Source organism: Hipposideros armiger, unplaced genomic scaffold (assembly GCF_001890085.2).
Source record: "Hipposideros armiger isolate ML-2016 unplaced genomic scaffold, ASM189008v1 scaffold_186, whole genome shotgun sequence".
NCBI classification, from domain to species: domain Eukaryota; kingdom Metazoa; phylum Chordata; class Mammalia; order Chiroptera; family Hipposideridae; genus Hipposideros; species Hipposideros armiger.
The window spans coordinates 2,805,865-2,829,031 of record NW_017731536.1 but is presented as its reverse complement, the minus strand read 5'-3'; the positions used below and the strand labels follow the sequence as shown (position 1 = coordinate 2,829,031).

The window sequence follows — 23,167 nt, the reverse complement described above, 5'->3', positions numbered from 1 at the left end:
GCGCTCTTCCCGGGTGAGGCACATCAGTCGCCGGCTTCTGGATGGCCGCTCACTGCGGCTGCTGGCCGTTCATGCTGGCTGCTGGCCGCTCACGCTGGCTGCTGGCTACATACGGTAGCCCATGGCAACCCACTGCCACAGGGGCTGCAGCCTACGCCGTCGCCAGCGACTCACAGCAGCCCAGCTCCAGGTTGAGCTGTTGTTCAGCATCTTAGCTGGAGAGCAGTGTCACTGGCCCTCATGTGTGGGATCCGAACCAGGGCCCTCTGGCATCCCAAGCGAGTTCTTAACCATCGCGCCACTCGGCCGGCCCTAAAACTTTTTTTTTGCTTCTTATATAGTGTGATCATCATTTAAACCAAAATTTAAGGAATCTTGACACTGTAGAAAGAGGATAAAACATACAGATTTTTTGATACTTGTATTTAGTAAAGTACTACCAGAGAGAAAATATTTGTATTGGTTTAGTCAGTTTTTAAAATAGCCCTTAACTCTTCTTTCGATAAGGAGTAAAAAACCAATATGATTTTTAAAAAGTGTAAAATAGAAAGTTCACAAATTTTGAAGATATAACTTAGGAGTTCTTACGTATGCATATACCTGTGTTATTACCACTCAGATCAGGCAATGGAGCATTTCTAACCTAACAGAAGAGTTCTGATGTGCTTTCCTGGTCAGTACCCACGTGAACCAGAGTTAACTACAACTCTTACATTCCTCCCAATGGATTAGTTTCTGCCCCTCCTTGAATTACAGTGTGTTCTCTTTTATGTTGGCTTCTTTCAGTCACACATAATGTTGTTGAAATTTACCCATGTTATTATATCATTAGTGTGTTCTTTATTTCTATGTGCTATTCCATTGTATGTGTATATACTTGTGTACGGGTAATACCATTTGTAAATAGTTCAGTATGTCACTGACAAGCATGAAATTTAAAATATACATAACCATATTACCATTATCAAGCCAACAAAATCAACAATAATTTGTTAATACCTATTAATAATTCATTTTCTCCAGCTCTCTTTTAAATGTCTTTTTTTACTTGCTTTGACTCAGTTTCCAAAGTCCACTTACTGCAGTTCTTAAGATTCCTTTTTTTTTTTTTTTTTAAATTGGGGAATTGGTGGAGGGGAACAGGGTTGGGGAATTCGGGAAGGGGAACAGACAAGTTGCTGTCCTTTTGTTCTTTAGTTGTGGAGGATGTTGCTTCACTGGCCCATGTTGGTATTGTGATCATTGCACTCTTCCCAGGTGAGGCAGATCGGTCTCCGGCCAATGAACGGCCACTCACGGCAGCTTATGACAGCCCCACTGCAGCCTATGCCGTCGCCGGCAACTCATGGCAGCCCAGCTCCAGGTTGAGCTGTTGTTCACCATCTTAGCTGTAGAGGGTGCCACGTCACTGGCCCATGTGGGATCCGAACCGGCAGCTCTGCTGCTCAGAGCTTGCACTCCCAAGCCAACTCTTAACCAATGAGCCACTCTGCGGGCCCAAAGACTCCTTTTAATCTATTACAGTTTCTCCCTTTCCCACCTTTCCACACCATTTATTTGTTGTAGAAACTAGGTTTATTTGTTTAGTAGAATTTCCTATATTTGCCTTTGGCTGACTATACCACCGTGTTATTTAACATGTACTTCTCTCCTCTGTATTTCATATACGTTAATAATTAGAACAGAGGCTTGATTAGAGAGGTAGCATATCGCTCTTTTAGATGATTAAATTTCTCTTCTTTTTCCATGGCTTTTTTAAAAATGAAAGTCTAGATGTGTTTGTTTTGAAAGGAGGTCCCTCAGCAGTTGTGAGGGATGGAGTTCTGCTGTGCTCTGCGGGAGTCTATCTTCTGAGTGGAGGCGGCAGGAATCAGCCCTGAAGACTTTTTATTTTCATGCATAGATGGAGAAGAATGAGGCATGCTGACTCCCTGAGTAAAGGAGAAAGGAAGTGGGAGTGATCATGGAAGAGAGCCTGATGGGAGGTCTAGTGCTCAGCTGAGCCTGTTGTCTTTTCTGCCCTTGACCTCCTTCATTGTGGCAGCCCAAAACTGGCTGCTGCATTGCCCAATTTCTCTTTCTCTGTCTCTCTCTCTCTTCCGTGTTACAAATCTGTGGAACTGTGCCAACTTAAGTTGGTTCTTGCTGTCCTAGCCCCGGAGGTGAGGGCCAGAGCTGCCTGCTCTGACCCAGTAGCCAGGCAGAACACGGGTGCATGTCTTCTTGAAGATTTTGACTTCCTTGTGTTCTTGGCCTTTCCTGAACACAGGCCTGGAGGTTTTCTGTGGTTGTTGGGGCCGCTCTACTTTTCAAGAGACTGCTTGATTTTCTTATTTTTACTTTCAAACTGCTGAACTCTGATTGTTTTTTCTGGTTTTTCTGTCAATCTTGTCTTATGTGCCATACCTCTTGTAACTATATCTCCTTTTTGTCTACTAATGATATCCTCCTCTGTTTTCCAGACCTTTTTTTTTCTTTCTTTCTTTCTTTCTTTCTTTCTTTCTTTCTTTCTTTCTTTCTTTCTTTCTTTCTTTCTTTCTTTCATATTTAGAAGGAAGGAGTAGTAAACACATCAGCTACAGTTGGGCTATCTTGAACTGAAAGTCTCACAATTCATTTTTATATACTGTTTAACTTACCTTCAGAGCAGAGCCATGGCGTATCAGAAATTATAGACATGGACAGCCCTTTTTTACCTAAATCATTCATATTTACTTAAACTTTTCTTCCCTGTTACAGATATTAAAAAATATTACTTGGTATTCAGAACGGGTTTTAACTGAAATTTCACTGGGGAGTCTCCTGATATTGGTCGTAATAAGAACCATTCAATACAACATGACAAGGACAAGAGTAAGTATTCCATAGCTATTGTTCTATCTTTATGCATCTAGTACAATGAGGACTATAGTTTAAAGCAATCTCATTATTTAGAGTTGAACATTCTCATGAAATATGGTGGAAAAGTACAGATCAGCATATAGATGCTGCATCACATGATCCTTAGGTACTATAGTGTCTGTTTCTTAATATTTCACAGATTTATGATTAGAGGTATTTTACATAAGAAAACAAGCAGTGGAGCACATTTAGATGAGATGTTGTAAGTCTTTGCTGGACCAGTAAAACGGATTTGCCTTTTAAAAGCAGCAACAACAACAACAACTAAGAAGCTATGAACACAAGAAAATATGAATTTAGTTGGGAAAGAAAAGAAGAAAGAAAATACTTTAAAGAATAAAAGGAAAATTTTGACTGGATTGTATTTGCAGTACCTGGGAGCAGATTTCAGTTCCAGGCAATAGAGAAGCAATATACAGAATTCATAGCTCAGAGAAATGGCCCAGTTTATTGAGCTGTTTTCAATTATTTCCCTCTGTGGGGCTAACATAGATACATGTCCACAATCTTTTATCTGAAACTGTAGAAGCCAGATGTGTTATAGAATGGAGAATGTTTTGATTTTAGAAAGATAATTATAGTGCATATGCTTACACTCTACGTAACCATCAGGTCCTGGAGCAGCACACTGTAATTAAACATTAATATTTCTGCAGCGAAATATTTCAGTACTCACCAGGGTAGGGCTAATGAAGACCATAAATAGCATCATACCCTTTTGTTCCAGATGTCGCTTCCAAATGAGTGGTGAAAAAACTTTGAACTTTCAGTGCTTTATCGATTTTGGAATTAAAGAAAAGGGATTATGGGCCTGAACTTTCAAAAATCAATGATAATCAAGTTTACATGTGCTGCTAATTAACCTTGCTTAAAATGTAGAGAAGACTTGATGAATGTTTTCAACTTGCTGTTTTCTGCCAGGACAAGTACCTTCACACAAATTGTTTGGCAGCTTTGGCAAATATGTCGGCTCAATTTCGTTCTCTCCATCAGTATGCTGCCCAGAGGATCATCAGGTAAATATGCGCTTCCAAAGAAATCCCAATGTTTGCCTTCTGGCTGACTATTGAAAAAGATGCGTGGTGGTCCCCTCTTAAATGTTTTCTGCAAGGAATATCCAATTTTTCTACCTAATTTTTATCTCCTTCTTGTTGTGTTGAAAATACCTTGTTCTCTTTTGTTTGCTAACCTAACTTTTCAATCAAAGTTAATTGTATTTACTTTCAATCTTTTCATAAATCTAGTTTTAAGCTTTGCATGTTCGCTTTTTACAGTGGAGCAGGTATAATTTTTAACAATGCAAACTAAATCTTAACTCATTTGCTGAGCATTTTATAGAGCATCACATTACCCTTTTGAGGAGTTATCTGTTTTAGAGAATTCTTTTTATAGCAGTTTCCCATATTAGTTTCCTCTTGCTGCTACTAATTAATGACTTAAAACAACACAATTGTTCTATGGGTTAGACGTTCTGCATGTGTCTCACTGGGCTAAAATCAAGATGTCAGCAGGGCTGTATTTCTTTCTGGACTCTCTAGAGGAGAATCTTATCTGTTTCCTCGACTTTCAGCTGCATTCCTTGGCTCCTGGCTTCCTCCATTTTCAAAACCAGCAACAGTACATTGTTGAGTCCTTCTCACGTCTCATCACCCTGACCTCCTCTTCTGGTTCCCTATTCCACTTTGAGCATCCTTGCGATTGCCCTGTCCCTACCCAAATAACCCAGGACAATCTACCCATCAGAGGTCCTTAACTGAATCAAAACTGAACATCCCTTTGCCATGTAAGGTAACATATTCACAGGTTCAGGGGATTAGGCTGTGGACATTTTAAGGGGGGAAGTCATTTCTCTGCCTGCCACAATATCACCAGAAACCCCTCTGTCTTCCTCACCCTTTGCCAAAGACATGGTCTTGAAGGGTAGGAAAGCTAATTAACAAGTGATGGAGTATCTTTTGCAGGGATTTTTAACTTCTGTAGGCACTTTATGATCTTCAGGTAGGATGCTCACTATCGTACTAGTGGCTGTCAAGTAGAACGTTTGTTATGTAAGTCAGTGAAGTCAGCTTCTTTCCTTTAATTCTTGCTTTTGGGCAATGCAGTTTTGACTGTTAGTTTTTATGTTCCAATCATCAGTGGTGATCACGATTCCGTATTACTTTAAACTCTAATCTCACTTTCTGTTCATTAGTTAGAGATGTTTATTGACCTGGGCTCATTTGTAGCAATCACTCAGAATTAACTTACGGTCTTGTTTATTTATCCTTGGAATGTAGCAGAGGATATTTTCTGCTAAATTAAACTAAAATAATCCAATAAAATGTATTAAGACCAGATCTTTGGCCTTAATACATTGTATTGGGTTATTTTGGCAGTTTGTATTTGAGAGATTGTCCAGTTGACTGACTCTGGACTAACACTAACTTCGTAATTTAAAGTAAACATAGGCTTCCTCATACCCAGATTCTTCCAGGTGTTCTGAAGAGCCTTTAGTTTCTAAAAATTAGAAACTTGTCACCATGCTTTTCTAGGTGTAAGAGTTAGAAAAAAATGCAAATAAAGTACTGTGCCAAGTTTTCTGTATATGATGACTAAAATAGAAAATAATCATATTTGGAGAATATGATTTAGAGTTGTGATTTGGGGATATTTAGAATAGGCTTGTCATCAATAAAGAGTAGTGCTTTACTTAATTTTAATGGAGTTTTATTTGGCATTATATTAGGAACTGTGTTAAGCAGGGAATGTCAAAATTAGTTACAAAAAGTCCTGCCTTCAAGCAGCTTGTACTGCAGTAGCCAAGATAAGACAAGGACCAACATATATGATGTGCAGCAGAACGCAGTGAATGTTGGAATAAAAGGAAATTTCCTGTGGTGAGGGTGAGCAGTCAGTTCGGAGAAGAGTGAGATCACATTTCATTGAGAAATTAGGCAAGGTGAGTAGAGAGATGACGCTGGAGGCTGGCCTAGTAGGGGAAAGTATCAACCACAACAAACCAAACAAAAGAGGAGGGGGTGTGGTGAGAGAGCATGGATTATATTTAGAAAACAGCCAGTCGCACTGCGTTGGCACGTTGTGGACCTGCGCCTACAGGGATTGCAAGGCAGAAACCTCAAAGAGCCCAGTGGGGCCTTCTTGTGGAGTGGCTTCACTCTCAGAGCCACAGTTTAGGATAATGAAAGCGATAGAGAGGAAAGACGACCTGATCTTCAGTAATAACCAAAAAGAAAACATGAATGAATGAGTTGTAAATGGATTTTAAAGGAAACAATTGAACGTAAATCTTGAGCATCATCAATTTCAGCAGATGATATTAGTGTGCCCTGTTTGTCATACTGAGGAACTGGCAGGTCTAAAAGTTCCCAAGCGCGGCCAGTGCATCTGGTTCAGGGGCCACAGTGGAGCAGCCAGTGTGTCATCCAGGAGGGAGCTTGTTAGGAATGCACATTGTTGGCCCAGCTTTAGACCCACTGAATCAGAATCTTCATTTTAACGAAACCCCCAAATGGTTTGTACACACATTAAAGTTTGGAAAGTGTTTCGAATTTGGGCCTGGAAATCAAGATTTATTTCCTTAGAAAACACTTGTCTCGAATTGGAAATGGGACCCAGCTTTTTTGTATGTTGAGGAAACTCATTTTCTGCTAAATGTTTGTGTTTAGGATATAGAATTGTAAAGTATGGTAAGGAATGTGTAACAAACACTGTTTGGATGCACAGAAGATTTGTTACACAGTGCAACTCAGGAGACACCAGATGCTTTATAACTCTTTCATGTGAGAAGTAATCAGCTTTCATAGACACATTTTCTAAATCCTCTTTTAGGGAAGAGACTACACAATTTTGTATCCGTCAGTTGCAAAATTTAGGAGAGCCAATATTTCATGTGATCTTCAGCAAAATGCAAAACAGAGTAACATGTTCCATTGCTATGAAAGCAGGATGTGAGTAAAGCTTTTGAAAACCTTAGCTGGGCATAAATGTAAGGAATGATTTCATATGGTGTCTAAGCTATTTCCTATCTAATGGCAGTGTGTCTTCCATGAACTCTTGGTATTCTAGTATTCTAGAAAAATCACAAACATGATTTGGGTTTTGCTCAACTATGAATAGGCTATAAGCATGGATATTTGATATTATTTGGGATTATAGGGTCATTCAATTAAAATATTTATAAAAAGCATATTATGTGCAAGGGATTGTTGTGGGTTACAAAGGTATCATTACTTCCTGCCCTTAAGAGCCCCCTCTTGCCTCTTGCGTCGTCCCCCGCTCTAGCTCCTCCCCCTGGCTCCTCCTCCACCTCTGGCTTAACAGATACTTTCTCCAGTATTTCATTCTAGATCGTCTTCTTCTCTGCTCATCTTCCCTGGGAGTTCACAGATATGTCTGTGACTTCACCTACTATGCACTTGTATATGGGAAACCATCCAAATCTACATTGATAATCCTGATCTTTCTCTTTTTTCCAGAGGCAGGCAGTACAGTGTAGTGGCTAAGAGCACAGACTCTGAGTTTGCGATATCAGCTCCAAAGCTCACTAGCTGTGGATCCTTAGAGAAGTTTAACTTCTCTGTGTAGCAGTTTCCCCATCTGTAAGGTGGGGTGACAGTAGTTGCTCGTATCTCAATGGGTGAGGTTAAGATTAAGTGAGCTAATACTTGTAAAGAGCCTGACACATACTGTGTACTGTATAAGTGTTGGCTAGCTAAACCCTAACTCCTAAGCTCCCTACCTGGGTATCCTACACTTACCTCAAACTTTTATTCTGTTTAAGACTGTACTCATTTTTAAACCTGCTCTTCTTTTTAAATTCCCTATACTAGTTAACGGTTCTCCCGACAGCCACCTAAATTGCCAAGCCAGAAACCTACAAGTACTTCTTACCATTTCTCCCTTTCCCTCAAATGCTGTATCTGATTGGGCCCAGGAATTCCGTCTAACCCACCATTGTAACTTGCATTCAGACCCCCTTTTCTATCTCCACTGCCTTGGTCCCCGTGTTCATGGTGGTCTCCAGAGTCATGTCATTGGTCTGCCTGGCCTTTTGCCTCCGTCTGTCCCTCCACAGTCAACCCCCACATTGCCACATCCTTGTGAAAAGTATATCTGATCATATTGCTCCCTGTGCTTAAAATCATTAAATGGCTTCCCTTTGCTAACAGGTTAAAATTCATCCTCCTTGGAGCAGTGGCTCTCAACTGTGGGTGATTTCCTAGGGGACATTTGGCAATGACTGGAGTAAGGTTTTTTGGTTGTTTATTGTTGTTGCTGCAACAAGGGAGGAAGTTACTACTGACATCTAGTGGGTATAGACCAGGGATATTGCCAAATAGCCTATAATGCACAGGACAACAAAGAATTACCCAGCCCAAAATGTCAGTAGTGCCAAGGCTGAGGAATTCCGCCTTACAGTGACATGATCTGGGCCCTGCCCCATGCTCTTCATCTTCAGTTACTCCTTGACACATGCCCTGACTCTCTCCTGACCGAGTCGTTATAGTCCCCTGCTCTGTCACAGCTATACCCCTGTGTCTGGATAAGTGTGGTCTGGAACTAAAAAAAAGCGGAGACAGTTCCTGGTATCACCTCTTCTTTCTGTAGGGCTTTTCCCACCAGCTTCCCACCTCCCTTGAATCTGCAGTGGTCAGGTCCCCGCTCTCTCCCACCACTCCACACACAGCTAGCTCCTCGGCCTTTTTACTTTAGACACAGGTGCTCTAGCACACTTGCTTTATATCTCCATCTTCTCATTAAAAAGAGAAACAACCCAACTGTCCCCATTCATCTTTTGTAGCAGCCCCTGGGTCTCTGTCAATTTACTTTTTTTTTTAGCTGAGCCATCCTGCTACCTGTTGGCAGCTCAGCGGCTGCTCAGCTCGGGCTGGACTCGAACCACTGTTGCTCAGAGCTCGCACTCTTGAGCGAGCTCTTAACCAACTGAGTCACTCGGCCGTCTGTCAATTTACTTTTAATAATACTTTCTAGTAGTAGTAGCTGACCACATCAGGCTCCCTCACTTCTGTCCCACTGAATTAAGTTTTCATGGATTGAGGTTTTTTTCCTGAACCAAATAATATATTGAACTGAAAACATACAAGAGAATATTAAGAAGCAAAATGGCCTGTTTTGTAGTTGGGATAAATTTGTTACACAATATAAAATATTCATATATATAACATAGTTATATAATATAGAAATACCTGGTTATTTCTCTTGGTTATGGTATTTGAGGAATATCTCCTTATGTTAAAAATATGGTCCATTTAATGATATATTCATACCTGTTCCTTTATTTTTGTTACATTTAAAACTGGTAAAAGTCTGGAGGTTTATACAATTTGGGGTGCTGGTGTTACCCTGGTGTAAATGGCTGTCCCAAGCTTGTCCCTATTAAAAGCCCACAGTCATTCCACTGCACTGTCATAGCAAGACTGGCAGAACATTATTTATAAGAGAATTCATCTGCCGTGGGTCCATGGATTCTAACTGCTGTGGGTTTTCTGAAACAGCTGGTTCTCTGTAATCTAAGGTAGCCAAGCCCTTTTTTATTGTCCCCCACCCCTCATTTCAACTTCCTCCCAATACAGCCAGGTACCTAAAGTTATAGTAGCAAAGTCTGAAAGGTCTTTTTTCCCCTCTCAAACCAGCTAGTTGACAAAGGTATGGATGAGTTCAGGAATTGCAGTGTATGGATATTTTCCTGGAAAATTAACACAGAATGAGGACAAGAACTGTGTATCTTTTAACTCTATTTGTCTTACATCTAATGCTGGATGCTAGCTTTTTTTGTTTGTTTGTTTGTTTTTTAATTCATTGAATACTTATTGAGCTTTTGCTATATGCCTATCACTGTGAAGTTCTCTTTGAGATTTTTTTACATTTGAATTTGGAACTAATGTAATTCACTGTATCTAGAAGTTAAGTGTTAGTGATAGTCATGTAGCTTTCATTTTTTTAAACTTTAAATTAATTTGAACCTGAATTATTATCTAATATTGTAGTCAGGAATTATCTGATATTAAGAGTTATAACAAATAAATAGTTTAGCTCTGATTCCAAAACCTTCGTAAGTTATTTAATTTCTGTTTTCCGTCTCTAAAGTGATTCATGATACCTACTTCATTTGAGTATTGCAAGAGTTAATGCTTGCAATGGCTTATAAAGTCTTTTGTAGCTACATTTTCTCTATTACAGTACTATAACATTTTTGAAATAATTTTAATCTAAAAATAAGTCTGAATAACATCTCTACAAAAAAAAAAAATCTTGCTCTGTTACTATTCCTAGATTCTGATTCCTTGCTAAAAAGATCATCAGTTTGCCCATATTTCCCAAACATTTCTCTAAATGAAGGTAGGCCATTGACTATAAATCAAGCATTTTTAATAATCACATGTTTTATTTTAGATTAGTAGGAGGTGTGAGCAATGGTTTTGCAGTGTAAGTACTTTTAAACTGGCTTTGCAGTGAAAGTACTTCTATTAAACTTGCATGATTTATTTTTTTTAAAGAGAATTAACTTGTTCTTATTGAATGCCTAGGCAGTAAAGAAGTTCCAGTCTCCCTTTGGTCTTTGCTGATCCTTGTTTGATCTTGGCATAGCAGAAGCCAAGAAAGGAAGGAGGGATGTTTTGCCTTAAAAATCTGGCTTCCTGCACTTCCTACAGCCAGTGGTACTTTGAAGGTAGCTAAAATTTTCAGAAAAAAAAAAAATCTAATATGGCTTGCCTTTTAGTTTAGCCCTTTCTTAACAAATTACATTGAGAACATTAAGACAGCTCCCAGTCGAAAATTTATGCTTCCAATAGACTATTTCTAACCATCCAGAGATACCTGTGAATTATTAAGCTCCATTGCTGTGACCACTGGGAAGGATCTGAGATTTTGCTCTACTCCAAGCTGACTTAGCCTGCCACAGTTTTGTGGATCCTGGTAAAGACTCAAGATTTCTGGGTCAGGGACCAAGGACAGTTTATTACTCACAGCAGTAGTAGGGGCCAGAGTATCATCATTTTCTTGTGTGGTTCCCCATTCCCAAGGGCAACATGATAAGGGCCAGTGGATCTGCATATGCAGCGGGTTGCATTACAGGACGGGAACCCCGAGCTTAGGAAAGAAACACCAATCATTTATAATAGGCTTTAAGCAAACCTGCCCAATCTTTGCTTTACATTGTGACATCTTTAATACACTGGATAGCAGACTGCTCTCTGCTCTAGAGGGAGACACTGTCTCTCCCTTCCCCGTCTGTTCACTCCACAAACATTCGTGAGACTATAGTTTAGAGCACAAAACTGAATGCCTCTGCTTTCAGGAAACTCGAGAGACCCATGGGGAATTGTGTTTACCTAGTTATGCGTTTCTATTGCCACTTGGAAAAACCTGTCACTGTGTCATTAAGGTAGCTAGTTGATACTGCCCTTGGTTTTATATCTCACTTGCTAATGCATTGGATTTATGTATCTTAGAAGAAGTAGGGGATTGAATGGCCTCACTAGTCTCTGCTTTGTCCACGTGTCATAATGAATCTCCTGCTCAGGTGTCAGTGTCATTAACACAACCCTTAAAGCCTTCTTTCTGAGTGGCTTTGACATAATCAGAATACTTTTGTTTTAAACACAAACCAAAATTCTAGGTTTAGAAGGATCTTTAAAAACATCTGAGACAAGTTTGCACGTTTTACCTGTGGAAATAATACTGAAACCTAGAGTTATTATGTGACCAGTTCAAGTGAATATTGCAGAAGCATACATAGAAATTGAGTCTCCCAGCTCCTTGCATGGTGTTCTTTCCAGAACAAAAGAGAGGAAAGGGGTGCACTCATGCCCTGCCCCTTTTAACATAATTGTGATACCTGATATGGTATAAAATGCTAAGGCCAGAGAAGAGAAATGATGTGACTTATAAAGGAGTTTCCTTCCTGATGAACTGTACATGCTTCATGCCCTTTGGAAAAAGCACCTTTTCTAAGACAAAGAAACAAGGGTTGTGGTCACGGGAGAACTGGGAGTAAACAGAAAGGTAAAGAGATTTTCAGTGATTCTCACGTCTGGTGTAAATACATGCAGAGTCGGATGCACCAGGACAGGGACAAACAAGGAAAGAGAGGACGCTTCCCGAGGAGAGATAAAAGGGTAAATAAAAGGCAGGTAAATAAATACTCCCTGTCACAAATATTAATGAGGGATCTGAGCATTTGCCATTTATTTTTATGTGCCTCAGTTTCTTATTTACAAAATGGGAATATCCTCGTAGGTCTGTTGTGAGGCATAAATGACTTATTGTTTCTAAAGCACTTAGAATATAATCACCTAGTAATTATCAGAGGACAAAAGTCTTTGTTAGGGGGCAGACAGCACCTTGTCTTATTTGTGATGGCTCAGTAGGTATTTGAAGGAATGATGAAATTCTGACGCTCTAATTGGATTCAAATAGTTAAAATCTGGCTATAGGTGAGGAGGAAATAGCATGCCATACATAATATCTTTTTTTTGTACAGTTCGTATCTGTCATATGTGACCCACTGGGCCCTATACAGTGTTATTCGTGTTATCTGATGATACGGGTATTATTTCCATTCTATAGCAAAGAAACTAAATCTCACAGAAGTAATTTATCTAAGGTCATCTTGCTGGACAGTGACAATGCTGGGATTTAAACCTTCATCTGTCCTTCATCCATAACACTGTACTACTTTCCATTGTCAAGTGCTTCTTATAAAGTTTTAAACTAAAAGCATGCAAATGATTTGTGTACAAGACATTTTCATTTTGGATTGTGCCTTGGGTGAGTTGTTTTCATCCTTTCTAAGCTCGTGAGAGAGTCAAGTCCTATGGAGAAGGAGATGCTTAAAGGTTTTCAGTTCTCCCAAGGATGGCACGTAGTCAATACCTTTCTGAACACACAGGAGAGAGATTCATTGATGACAAAATTTACACCTTCTTAGGAGCTCTGGTTGAAAAAGATCTGAGGGGTCTTCTGGATTTGAGACCCACAGGGTAAGAAAAACTGTAGGAACCTAGTAGGACACTCCTGTTGGTGCTGTTTTTCTATCTCAAATGCAGCTGTTTCCTGATCTTCGTTAGATCATGTTAAAACGTGAGAACACTGATATTATTTACTTAATAAACTTTCATGAGCCCATGAATCCTGAATTTAGAAGTGTACACAACTCTGTCATTATTTACCACTGATGTGGACATAAGAATGGTGCCTTAATACATAAGATAAAGACCTTTCCATCATTCCAGATTTCCCATTTAGATCCACCCTGTCTTAAGTAAATCACTGGGATTCTAAATAGACCTTCAGAGAAACTCCAGTAGCTGGTTCTCATAATGTTTTTCTTCACAGAGTATTTTAGAACATGATTGTGATTTTTTTTTTAAAAGAACGGTAGGTATTTAGGGATCATTTCATCATTTATCAAATATTTTCTGTATGTTTGCCATGTGCCAGACATTGGCAGTCATTGGAGATTCACATGGCATTCTTGTGCCCTGCCTTCAGAGCGCGTTTAGTCTGGCAGAGTCAGTGGACTGATAACCATTAAACACCGTATGTAGTGCACTGAGAAGAGTGTGACAAGGGAGAAAGCAGACAGCTTACCCTGAGTGTCACCTAAACCTTCTCCAGCAAGGTGATACTTGCATTATATTTAAAATATGAGCACTTGTCTCCTTTGAAATTGGTGATAAGGGAGGTGACTCTTTTCTCCATCCGTCTGGCTCTCAGTCCTTCCCTAAACTTCTTTAGAAACCTTGGGTAAGATTTCAGTTGTATAGAATTCCCTTTCACCTACTTGCAGAAAAACTCACAAAACTTACTTCATCTGACTTGACTCTCACAGGAAGGCAATAAAAATATTTATTAAAATAAAAACTACAAAAGTGATGTGCCCCACTGACCTTAGTCCAGTTTTAATTTGTTAACTCAGAAAACTGCTCAGTTTTTATTATAGTTGTCAGCTGATTGGAGTACTCAGATTACTTTAAAATTTAGTTTGAGTAAAGATGCACATTGGATTAGTAGTTTTCAATTGGAGTGGGATTGGAAGGGGAGAAGAAACTGTGTGCTATATGTTATGGTGGGAAAGCTACTATAGAAAGTGACTTCTTGAACTACGAATTTGTACATTGTTAAATTAACTAGAGTCAGTAGATAAACTTTTTAAGTATCATTTAGAAGCTTTGCAAATGAGTGATCATTGTTTTTCTTTTTAATTTGTAAAACTCAAAACATATTTAAAGAAAATACTATAGTGAACCTTTAGGTTCCCATCATGTAGCTTCAACAAATACATCAATTCATGACCAACTTGATTTCATTTTTATCTCCACCTTCCCCTCCCTACTCTGGATTATTTTAAAGCAATTTCTGACTTCATCTATCAAAATTGCATTATGCAAATGGATACGTTTTTATGAGCATCTATATGATTTGGTCCCTGCACAAGTGGTAGAGAGATAATAAAATCAGTATTTCAATAATACTATCATTAGAATATGGGCATTAGCCATACTTTGGGTTCTTAGTCCTTCAGAATCCAGTTCAGTTCAGGGCTTACTCTGTGTCACACACAATGCTGGTCACTGTTAGAAGGAGGCTGTCTTACTTAATTGTGATTATAGCCTTATATGAGATACGTAGGTTTTCTTTTCTTAGATGAGGAAACTGAGGCACAGAGAGACTACGAAACTTATTCAGGGTCAGATAGCTCATAGTGTAGTGGAGCTGAAATTGGAATCTAGTTGTGACCTTAGCCTAGACGTGTTCTTGTCTTTATGGCAGACCTGACACTGATAAATAGTGAAAAAGATAAACAGATGTCAACCACTTTAACCTCAAAATTCTCAGTTATGAGTGAGTGGAATGTCCGCTGGATAGAGTTTCCCCAGTCCTCTCTCTTGGATCACACCAATGCAGAGTTTCTCTAAATGTGGTCCACAGACCGCGGAGGTTCAATGGGGTTTAAGCTGGTTTTACAGTAAGACATTATACGCCATTTCCACTGTACTGATGGTGCTGTAAAGGCCAAGTTGGGGTGAAACTGCTGGTAGCATAAATCAAGGCAATGGCACCAAACTTATACTAATAGTTACTGTATTTTCTACAACTACACACTTGCAGTGAAAAAAAAGCAACTTTCATTTAAGAATGTTCTTGAGATGAAACAGTAAAAATGATTCGGTGTAATAAATCTTGACCTTTGAATAAGTATCTTTTATATTTTGTGTGGTAAAACTGGAAGTTCACATAAAACACACTGCATGTTAAACTACAATGATTGTCTTGAGAAAAAGCATGTGGACGATTGAGTTGTGAGCTACACTAGCCACTTTTTCAATGGGCTACTATTTTTAGGGGAAGGAATGAGTGACAACCTGTGGTGATTTAGACTTGGCAGACATTTTCATGAAAATAAAGTGAGCCTGCCACCTCAAAGAAAACAACTGCTGATGTTGGTTGTCAATGATAAAATTGGAACTTAAAGAAAAAATTAGAATTGAAAAAAACTTGGATTGGCACCATGACTTTGATAGCTTCCCAATAATTAATGATTTTTGTGATGAGATAGATGAGGATATTAATGTGTGGCATTTTTTGGATAGTTTATGATGAAGTGTATCAATATTTGGAAGATAACTCAATGAACCAATAGCTTTCAAATGACCAAAGCATGAAGTTACAAAATTCAACATGAGTGAAAAGATTCACTGAAAGTACAACATAGACTAATGGGTCTTAATGCAACAGACTCAGAAATTTTTTTTATTATGGTTTCTGATTCCACATTTTAACTAATCTTTAAGAAACTACCACTTGAGTTTTGTCACAATACAGAGAAGAATACCTGCAATTTTCCGTAAAGGGCGTTAAAAGGCTCTTCCCTTTCCCAAGTATGTAGATTATGAGGCTGTATTTTCTTCATATACATCTAAAACAAGATTGACTTAAGAAGCAGGAATGAGGATCTGTTTTCTGTTAAGCCAGACAGTAAAAAGGTTTGTAGAAATAGAAAATAATGCTACTCTTCAGATATTTTTTGTTTTGTTTTGGGAAGGAGTGGCTTTTCATTAAATGTTATTTATGTTAGTGTGCAATGTGTTCATTATTATGTTTAAGTTACTTAATAAGTATTTTAGATTTTTCTCAGTTTTATTTCTATTGTAGTTAATGTTTATAGGTATAATCCACATATTAAAAAGTTCTTTGTGGTCCCCAGTAATTTTTTTTTAAGATTCTAAAGGGGCCCTAAGATAAGTTTAAGAACTACTATTCTAAAGCCCTTTTAGAGGACGGGATAGAGATAGTGAATGTGAGTGTGTCTGTGTTACAGATTTCACAGTACATACTTTTAAATACTATTTCTGAATTAATTATACCCTTACTTCCTTCCATCAATATAATCAATAGTTAGCTATGTTTGTATTATTCATGCTTCCATTTAATAAATATTTATTGAGAACATAGTAATCAGGGGTTGGAAGAGAAAGGGGATATTCAGAATATATAAATCATACTTATTCCCTGTAAGAGCTCGTGGTCCTTATCTTTAAGAGTTATAAGATAGAATATTACATACTAAATTGTCTTATAAGTTTATTGCTCATCTTTCCTGGGTGTGGCTATCAAATAAATTTGTTCTGATTAACTATTGCTGCGTACCAAACCACCCCAAAACTTGAGTGGCTTAAAACAACAATTTACAATTATCTCCCACAGTGCTGTGGATTGATTGCTTAGCTGAGTGATACTCACATGAGGTCTTTTACAAGCTTGCAGTCAGACAGCCGTTGGGTTGGATGTCCATTATGACCCAGTCTCATGTTTGGCAGTTGATACCAGCCATCAGCTTGGAGGTCTGTTGACATGTTGACTGGAGCACCTCATTTTTTTCCATGTGACCCGACCGTGAAGCTTGATCTTCTCACAAGTTCCCAAGAGGGATGCCCCCAAGAGGAAACATCCACCTGTGACAGAAACCATAAGGTTTTTTATGTCCTAGCTCAGCTATCCAAGATCTCTTTCACCACATTTTATTGGGCAAAAGCAGAGGTCACAGGACTAGCCCAGATTCAAGAGGAAAAGACTACAAAAGGACATCAACGCTGTGAGGCTTTGTTCGTTTGTGGCCATCTTTAGCTGTCACAAGATTGTCAAAAGACTATTGAAATAAGTGTCATAAATTATTACCCCTTATAGCGGGAAGATGAACAACTACTTTCATTCTAAAATTCTAGGCTTAAGATAAACATCTAGATTTCCATTCAAAATAGAAAATTCAGCTGAATTCATTCAAATGCTGTCTTTACATTTTTCTTGACTTTGTTTAATTTACATGCGACATCAACGTTCTCTCCCTTGACTTCTGCCTGTATTCAGTTTCTTTTGTTCAGAAGGAAGTGCCCACTTTCCAGTAATGGTGTCTTTACCTGCAGTAGGTGGGCAGCGTCCTGTCCTGTGCATGCTCGTGTCGCTGCAGTTGCTGGTCACTGAGTGGTTGATAGTGGCCGGATCTTGTCTTTGGCCTGAGAAAGTGTCTGTGTTATCCTGTACAGCGCGACTGGCCAGATGTTCACTGACAGTGGCAGCCCCAGAAGTGAGAGCAGTTGGGGGGCAGCATTAAATGTGAAGGGTGGGGCTCGGAGACTATTTGGAAGTGGCGTTTACACAGCAGTCACACTGTCTGGAACTTGATTATGTGTTTGCTGTGGCTTAGAGATCTGGCTGGAGGAAATTTGATGGTAGGGGGATACTTTAACTAAAGCTCCCCTTGGTGGTGCTGTTGCGCTATAAACGTCCAAAGAAAACATCTTTTTCGTGCCTTTTTTTTTTAAAGGCAATTTTTTTGGCACCTAAGGTGGAACAGGCCCTGTGCTAGGCTTAGGGGAGCTAATAAGACACAGTTATTATGCTCATAGTCTAATCCTGGCTATTCACTTTCCTGACAAATCTCTGGAAATTTACACAAGAAAGTGATAAAAGTGGTTATTGGGTGAGGGGAAGCAAGAATTTCTACTATATATGTTTCTCTTCTCTTAGCATGTAAGCACCAAAGGGACAGCGATCTTTGTCTTGTTAATGGATGTACCCCAAGTATCTATAACAATGCCTAGCACATAAATATTTGTAGAATAAGTGGTTATGGAAAAATAATTCAGTTAAATTACAAAAGCAACACAGATTAATTACAGAAAATATAGACAAACTTAAAGACAACTATAGTGCCCACTTCCAAGTAATCCTTAGACTAGTGCCTTGGTATATAACACTCCAGATAATTTTCTACTCATATATATGTATATGTTTTCATAAAAACAGGCAATAGCATATGAAGAATTTGTAAGCATTTTCTGTGTGTGTGTGTATCACCTGTGTTCAGAGATATATTTCTGTAACATGATGACTTCAAAATATCATTGAATTTATACAATATAGTTGATAATGCCTTGTATTTGGACATGTAAGTTGTTAGCACATATGCACATATATGCATGTATAACTCTGGAAAGAAAATCCTGTGCATGCGTGAAAGACAGTGTATGATAGTGGTTAGCAGTGCACACTGCAGTGAGACCCTACCTCTGCTTCTTGTTAGCTGTGCCATCTTGGGCAAGTTACCTAAATTTTCCATGTGTGTGTGCATTTCCTCATCTATAAAATGTGGATAATAACACGGTATTTTGTAGGGTTATTGTGAGGAGTAAATTAGTAATACTATGAAAACCATTTAGATCAGTGTTTCGCACATTTAAGGGATAGCTGACCCTTTCTCTCCAAATGTGGAGCATGGGGAAAATGGCCGACTTGATTCTGAGTGACTCAAAACGCTTCACAAGCAGGGCCGGCCGAGTGGCTCAGTTGGTTAAGAGCTCACTCAAGAGTTTGAGCTCTGAGCAACAGCGGTTCGATTCCCAGCCCAAGCTGAGCAGCTGCTGAGCTGCCAACAGGTGGCAGGATGGCTCAGCTTAAAAAAAAACAAAAAAACAAAATGCTTCACAAGCATTTCTTTGTAGTTGTCCTTTAGTCTCTGTCCCCTAAGGTGATCCCTGGGGTCACAGTCAGGAAACCCTTATGGATAATTTGCTGAGTAAAATTTAGCATGAGTCTATCCAGAATGAGCAGCTGCAGGGGTATTCCTCGCCTCAAGGAGGCAATCAAGTTCCACTGCTCCCAGATCTCAGGTGTGTCTTGCACTTCATTAAGTAGCAAGGAAAGTTCTTCCGAGTTTTTCTGGGAAAAACTGCTTCAGAATGGGTCACTGACTCCTCGGTTCCCCTCAGTTCCCCTCGCTAAATGACATGAACAAGAGAAGGGCCCGTTTGAACGACTCTGACTCTCCTCGGTGTACACGCCATGTTCCTCACCCTCTCCAGGCACCTAGTCCCTTCTTAGTTGCCTTTTGGGGCAGTCAGTTCACATTTTTCTGTTGACTTACATTATTTTTTAAAGGCTTTATTTTCATTTCTTATTCATTGCTAATTAGCTGTTAGAATTCATTCCTGCCTATTTCTGAGTCTCACTATTTATAAAGCTATTCTCTTCACATATTGGTTTTCTTAAAGTGGGGGGTGTACTCCATCAAACTGATGCAGTTCTGAAATACACATGACTGAGAATGGCTGTTTATATATAATTTTTATAATGGATATTTCACAGACCACCCTCACATAAAGGGAGAGCTGGAAGTTCTTTTTGATAGGTTTTAAAAAAAGGTTTTCATTTTTAGGTTATCCAAAGGTGATAACTGAAATGTGAATAAAGCTTTCCAGAACAACAAAAGAAAGTAACTAAATTATCAAGTATTTTACACAAATTTGGTATTCCATGTATATCTAGAAATCAAATGCCTCGTGTTAAAATGAATTTTGGGTTAGCTTCAGTTTTGTTTGTGGAAGTCTTCAATTCCTTATGAAGAAAAAAGGACAGTGTGAAGATTTTCTGGTATTGTTTTTCTACTACAATTACAAAATGGAGTATTTTGTGATAATTGAAACATTTTGAGCATTTTCCCAATACATAAACATATTTTTTTTCTTTCACAGTGATATATAGCACTTACCTGAAATTGAGCTTTTCTTTTTTACCAAACTATTTGCACCTATTTTGCTGATATATATTGACCTTATTGTGTTCCATAAGTAATCACTCACCCCAACCTATCTAGACATTGGTAGCAATGTAATGTTATGCCATTTGTTTTAGACTTTCTTAAAATCATTTACTATGTGTTACGAAGTTTGATTTGCAACATCTGAATTTGCAAATTCTGATTTGCAACAGAATCTCTCTGTTGCAACTGAAAACATGAAAATAAACCTTATTAAAGGTTGTCTAGCTATTATCATTACACATATATAAAAAGTGTTTATAGCTTGAAATAGTATTTCCCTTTACCCTCTGTTATTCTTTAGGTGTTGATAATTACAAGGATTTCATTAAGTGTATCAGTAAAATTCAGGTTCAACTGTGAGTAACTGAAAAACTGAAAATCCTAATAGTTTAAAGAAGAAAGAATTTTATTTTTCTCCAGGTAAAAGTCCATGGCAGGCCTGCCAGGTCTGATAAAGAGCCTCTGCCCCAGGAAGTCTGTATCGGTTTCCTTTAGCTGCTATAACACATTACCACAGACGTAACTACCTAAAACAACACAAATATATCATCTCACAGTTCTGCAGGGCAGAAACCTGGCTAGGCTCAACTGCTTTCTCTGCTCCAGGTTTCACAAAGCGAAAATCAAGTTGTTGACCTGCTGGGCTCTTTCCAGGACACTGGGAAGAATCTCCTTCCAGGCTCCAGGTTGTTGGCAGAATCCAGTTCCTTGTGATGGTAGAACTGAGGTCTTGTTGACTGGCGCTCAGCGGGGGGCTGCTTTTAGCTCCTAGAAGCCTCTCTTTTGTCCTTGCACTGTAGGCTCCTATATCTCAAAGCCCAGTGGCACATCAGATGCTTTTCAAACTTGGCATCTCTCTGATTTATCCTTTTGCCACATCTCTCTGACTCAGCCAGAGAAAGTCCTCTGCATTTAAGGGCTCATGTGATTAGATTGTGCATATCTGGATAGTTCAGGATAATCTTATTTTAAGATCAATGGTCTTAATTGCATCTGCAAATTCCCTTTTGACTTGTAACATACAGGTTCCAGGGATTAGGGCATGGGCATCTTTGGATCAGCTCCTTTTGGTGCACCTCCACCATCCCTAGGGTCTAACATTGCTTGTGATGGTCCCAGTCAGCATCTGAGTTCAAGCCACAGGATATTGGAGGAGAAAGAATAAAAGGTGAGATGAAGCACCAGGTGACTCTTAAGGAGGGCTCCCAGAAGCTGCCACAAGATACTTAAACCTAGTGAGCCAGGACTTAGTCACGTGACCACATTTAGCAGCAGTGGAAGCTGAGAAATGTCGTTTTTATTCACTGCAGCCACATGTCCCACTAAAGCATCTGTTCGTATAGAAATAGATCACTGGAGGACAACCAACAGCCCCCACCCCACCAAGTGCATCTTTCTAATCATTGGAAAGAAAGAAACTAGAGAGGGTTACATTAGCATAACTGCCATAGCGTGGTGGTGGAGCAACAGTGGTTTCCTGGGCAAGTTAAAGGCCCTCAGGGGCAGATTGAAGAGAAATCCTTAAATAAGCAAGTAACTTGACACCAGAGCACAAAGTTTCTATATCTAGGAAAGCTGCTAGCCTTGATTTATTTTTCTATTCTTGTGTACCTGGCATAGTGCTTTTACCCAGTAGGTTTTAGTAACTATTTTTGGACTGAATTGAAATATTAATAATGTGGCGTTTGGAGTGAGATAAGCTATTTCATGAAGCTATAGTGGATTTCAAAAAAAATTTGACTGTTCTTTCAATAGTACATTCTTGGATATTGTATTGAGTCCCAACTGGAAACCCTCATGCTGTATAACCAGTACATCTATTTTTGCATTATAAGGGTCTTTAATGCCTACAACATCTAAGTGTTTTATCTACTTTAAAAAAAATGTGAAAGTTACAATTTAGGAATAAGAAGTTCAGTTTCAATCCAGTAGAATTTCTATGTGGCCTACTGTAATAAGACAGAAAGTGATCTGTTGTACAAAGTGCTACTGGGAAATAGAAGGAAGTGTGTGGGGAGAGTAATTCTAACCTAGGATAAAAATGGAAGCCTTCATGAAGTTCGTACATGACATTTAATCGAGGTCTTAAAGGATGAATAACATTTCCACAGGTAAAGGTAAGGGAATAGGAAAATCACATTGTAACCAAAAAACATCAGGCTGGCAAGGAAGAAGAACTTTGAAAAGTATGTAGAACTGCCTGTTAGTATAGAAAAATTACCTTTTATTTTATATCAATGAGTTTACTTCTGCAACCTCTGAAAACTTCTGAAGTTTTCTCGTCTGCAACCTCATTCCTTTTTTATTAGCAAAAGTAAAATCAGATACAGACACTGTCAAATTTTAAGAATCAGGTTGTGGCCCTCTTCAATACTAGTTAGTGCTAGTCTGTATTTAGGCTTTGACTAAGGTTCTTTTGGTAATTTTTCACTCTGAATGAGCTAATCCAGTATGAGTCATTTTAACGGCTGTTTATGTCATTAGAGATGGATCTACACTGCCACTCACTCAGAGGAACCAGATACAAATAGATTCACCCCACCCTGCTCAGTTTTGCAAAGTGGCATGCTGATGCTAATAACTAAAAAAGGTGTGGTAGCTATTTCATCCCTATATATTTCAGTGCTTCACAGAAAACAGTGTAACTCTGACCTGCATTTCACCTTGACCTGGGCAAGGACTAAGATAAATTAAGCTATTCAACAGTGGCCGTAGACCTTTGGAGGCACCACAGAAGAGATTGATGGAACATTAAATCAAGTCCCTCCCAAATCAAAGACTCTATGACTCCGATATTTTGTTTTGTTCTCCTTGGTGGTGGCAGCTTTGCTCTACTATTATCTGTTTTGCATGTTGTACTTTCACATCAGATTTCATTTGAAGAAAGGATTCCACCGGTTTAAATACGTGCATACTCATACATACATACTTACATGAATAAATAACTCAGGTGAAAATTAGAAAACTCTTTTTTTTTTAAGATTTTATTGGGGAATTAGGGGAGGGAACAGCGTTGGGGAATCGAGGAAGGGGAACAGACAAGTTGCTGTCCTTTTGTTCTTCAGTCTAGTTGTGGAGGACATCACTTCACTGGCCCATGTTGGTATTATCACGGCGGCTCACGGCAGCTCACAAAAGCTCACC

At 38.9% G+C, this 23,167-nt stretch overlaps 1 protein-coding gene across 4 annotated transcripts in view; it reads left to right on the top strand.

Annotated features, from left to right (window-relative positions):
- DYM (dymeclin) overlaps positions 1–23,167 on the top strand; it is a 296,439-nt gene that overhangs the window by 123,908 nt on the left and 149,364 nt on the right. For all 4 annotated transcript variants that reach the window (XM_019652741.1, XM_019652742.1, XM_019652744.1 and 1 more), the window contains exons 12-13: positions 2,740–2,853; positions 3,823–3,917. In XM_019652741.1, coding sequence (XP_019508286.1) covers positions 2,740–2,853; positions 3,823–3,917 — 209 coding nt within the window. The remainder of the gene's footprint in view (positions 1–2,739; positions 2,854–3,822; positions 3,918–23,167) is intronic.